This window comes from Diceros bicornis, chromosome 14, assembly GCF_020826845.1.
Source record: "Diceros bicornis minor isolate mBicDic1 chromosome 14, mDicBic1.mat.cur, whole genome shotgun sequence".
NCBI classification, from domain to species: Eukaryota; Metazoa; Chordata; class Mammalia; order Perissodactyla; family Rhinocerotidae; genus Diceros; species Diceros bicornis.
In genome coordinates this window covers 64,970,601-64,974,170 of record NC_080753.1, presented here as the reverse complement: position 1 = coordinate 64,974,170, position 3,570 = coordinate 64,970,601, and the positions used below count along the sequence as shown (strand labels likewise).

The 3,570-nt window shown below is 60.4% G+C and overlaps 1 protein-coding gene across 1 annotated transcript; it reads left to right on the top strand.

Annotated features, from left to right (window-relative positions):
* The first annotated feature begins 314 nt into the window (after positions 1-314).
* FOXQ1 (forkhead box Q1) lies at positions 315-2,924 on the top strand. The gene has a single exon (XM_058554047.1). The coding sequence runs from the start codon at positions 836-838 to the stop codon at positions 2,069-2,071; it is 1,236 nt and encodes a 411-aa protein (XP_058410030.1). The 5' UTR covers positions 315-835; the 3' UTR covers positions 2,072-2,924.
* The last annotated feature ends 646 nt before the right edge of the window (positions 2,925-3,570 follow it).

Genomic DNA, 3,570 nt, shown 5'->3' with positions numbered 1-3,570 from the left:
GCGCACACCCCCAGCCTCGCGCACGCTCCCCATTCGCAGGAGGCGGAGGGCGGGGCACGGCAAACCCAAAACAAACAACCTGCGCCGAGCGACTTTGCGGCCGCGCCGCCGCGTGGCCTCGGCCTGTGCACGCCCGCCGGGGAGCCGCGGCCACCTTGGCCACCTCGTTCCCCCACCCCTCTGCCGTCGGCGCCCAGGCCCCGCCCCCGCAGAGCCGCTGCAGGGTTATATTGGGCCGGCCGAAGGTGGAAGCGAGACGTAGCCGCGGCCGGCCAGCGCGGAGATGCTGCTCCGGAGGCCTGGGGCTGGAAGGCGGCTGCCGGCGCCACGGCCTCGGGGACTCGGCTCCGAGGGCGCTCAAGGCTGAAGGCGCCGGACCCTCCCCCAGGGGTGGCACGCACACCCCCTCCATGCCCCGAGGACGCCTGCCCGGGACTTGGGGCCTCCGGTGAAGAACCCCTCCTAGTCTCGGGAACGGATAGCAGATGCGCACGCTTATTCCCTCCACCAGGAAATCCCAAGCCCCGTGCGCTTGGGCACCCGGGAGTGGAACCGCACCCCCGCACGCCTTCACTGCGAAGTCTCTAATTCTCGAACTGAAGACAGCACCCACCCAACTCCTCCCTCTCCGCTCCTCTTAGTTCACCCAATAAGCACAACTCTTCCAAAGAAAAAAATCCAGCAGAAGAGGACTCTTCTAGGGAAAAGTGACTGTCCTCGCAAAAGGAGCGACTGCTCCCGGAGAGAAAGGCAAGGCTCCCAGCCGCCGGCACCAGCTTCCCAAGACCGTGCGAAGAAAAAGGGTACGGCGCCCGGCAGGGACGGGGGCGCGGGCATGAAGTTGGAGATGTTCGGCCCCCGCGCGGCCCACGGGGACAAGCCGGGTAGTGACCTGGAGGGCGCAGGCGGCAGCGACGCGCCATCTCCGCTGTCGGCAGCCGGCGACGACTCCCTGGGCTCGGACGGGGACTGTGCGGCCAACAGCCCGGCGGCGGGCGGCAACGCCAGGGAGCTGGCGGGCGGCGGCGAGCGGAGCGCGGGCGGCGGGCCAGGCGCCGGGGAGGAGGAGGGCCGGGCGGCGGCGGCGGCGGCGGCGGCGGCGGACGCGGAGGCGTGCGCGGCGGGGCCCGGCGCAGGGAGCGCGGGGGGCGGCGAGGGCGTGCGCAGCAAGCCGTACACGCGGCGGCCCAAGCCACCGTACTCGTACATCGCGCTCATCGCCATGGCCATCCGCGACTCGGCGGGCGGGCGCCTGACCCTGGCCGAGATCAACGAGTACCTCATGGGCAAGTTCCCCTTCTTCCGCGGGAGCTACACGGGCTGGCGCAACTCGGTGCGCCACAACCTCTCGCTCAACGACTGCTTCGTCAAGGTGTTGCGCGACCCATCGCGGCCCTGGGGCAAGGACAACTACTGGATGCTCAACCCCAACAGCGAGTACACGTTCGCCGACGGGGTCTTCCGCCGCCGCCGCAAGCGCCTCAGCCACCGGACGGCGGTCCCCGCAGCGGGGCTCCGGCCCGAGGAGGTCGCGGCCCGCCCGGCTGCCGTGCCCCCGCCGCCCGCGCCCGCCGCCCAGGCCTCGCCCCGCGCGCGCTCGCCTGCCCGCCCGGAGGGGCGCGCCAGCCCCGCGGGCAGATTCTCCAGCTCTTTCGCCATAGACAGCATCCTCAGCAAGCCCTTCCGCAGCCGCCGCGACGGGGACGCGGCCGCCGGGGCGCGCATGCCCTGGGGCGCCGCGCCCTGTTCGCCGCTGCCCGCGTACCCCGCGCTCCTCCGCGGCGCGCCCGGCGGGGCCCTGCTGCCGCTCTGCGCGTTCGGCGGAGCCGAGCCCGCGCTGCTGGGCGCCCGCCGCGCCGAGGCACCGCCCGTCGCGCCGCCGCCCGCACCGCACTTCCTCTTCGCGCCCCTCTCCGCCTCGGCCCCCGCCAAGCCGTTCCGAGGCCCCGCGGCCGGCGGTGGCGGCGCGCCCCTGTACTGCCCCCTGCGGCTGCCCGCGGCCCTGCAGGCGGCCTCGACCTGCGGCCCCGGCCGGCACCTGCCCTACCCAGTGGAGACGCTGCTGGCCTGAGCAGCCGCTCACCCTGGAGGGGGCGGGCGCCACTGGGGACGAGGCGGGGAGAGCAGGCTCGGGGGCTTTGCACTTTCTATGTAAAGGAAAAGAGACTTTAACAGAAAAATCTCCATCAAACGTGCCTTAAAAGCTAAAGCATTTTTGACAGAAATGTTTTAACTTAGTTCAGAATATTTTCCGTCGTCTTTTATAACTTTACAGAGGACCAAAGCAATTCTTCATAGTTGTCTTAGTTCCTTGACCAAGCCTGTCCCTGCCTCCCTTCACAAAGACTTTTCCTCTTGTCTTACTTCCAAGGCTCCCCCTTATTCCTGCAGTTTTTGTCGCACCTTCTGATTTGTCCCTAAAAAAAGAAAGAAAAGAAAAAAAGCACATCAGGGAACCATTCCATATGATAAATGATATGACTACTGTTTGGGGTTCACTGGGCCCCGCGCCGTGTATGTATGTGGCATTTACAGGTATGACTGAGTGTGAGAGAGGTGTCAGAGAATCTTCTGTCATTTCTCTGCTCTTGACCAATGCTTCGCTGTGCCAAAAGGTAAAAAAAAAATTGTTGGGTTTAGTAATTAAATTATTTATATATTTTTGAAACCTGAATTGAAAATGTTGCAGGCAACGGGTTCCGGCTTTATTAGTGGTTCGGTGATCTCGAACTGTCGTCTCCTTGGGCCAAGCCATTTCTTTAAAGGAAAAGTTAACACTATGTATGTGGGGTGCCAGGACCACTGCCACGGGAAAGCAAGTGTGATTTTTATTTTTAATATTATTTTATTTGTGTCTCTGTACATATTCATGTATAAATTTTATGAAACCCAGGCATAGTGCGTATTTTTTAATAAAACTCACAACTGACTTTAGTACTTTGTGGTGATGAGTTGGAGATGGAGAGTGTTTTTACTCCTCCCTCTCCCAAAAAAATGGGTTCAGGTTTGATTCTCAAGAAACTTCCTGTGGGGGTCAAAATATTTTCTTGAATAAATCAACAAAGGTAGAGGCAGTCTGCAGGTTTCCTGGCCTGGCAAATTGCTGTACAAATGTCCAGGATGGGACTTCCATCAATGGGATTTCTTAAACTTCAAACCAATGATCTCTAGGAATTCGCTTGAGTTACCAGAACAAATAGGAAGGTGTGTGCCCCTCTCCCCCAAGAATCCTTTAGCAGACAAGTTGAGTTATTAACAAGCTTATACTCCAGCTGACATTTTCAAGTAAATTGGTTCTGATTTGGGGCTCAAAAAGCCGGAAGCAACCTTAGCATAAGACTCTCTTAACACACCAAAGATTTCTTCAGGGCAGTCTTAAGAGCAACTTGAAAGTCAGTGTTTTTGTCAAAGCAAAATCATTTACCTTTTTAGGAATGCAAACGTTCATTTGGTTATGCACCCATCAGTAGCAGTTTTTCACTCCCCCTTTTGTAGGAGGGTAGCCTTTGCAGGGTGGGGGCTGTCCGGCCCATTTCTGTTGTGCTCTAAGGAGAAAAACGCCACTTCAGA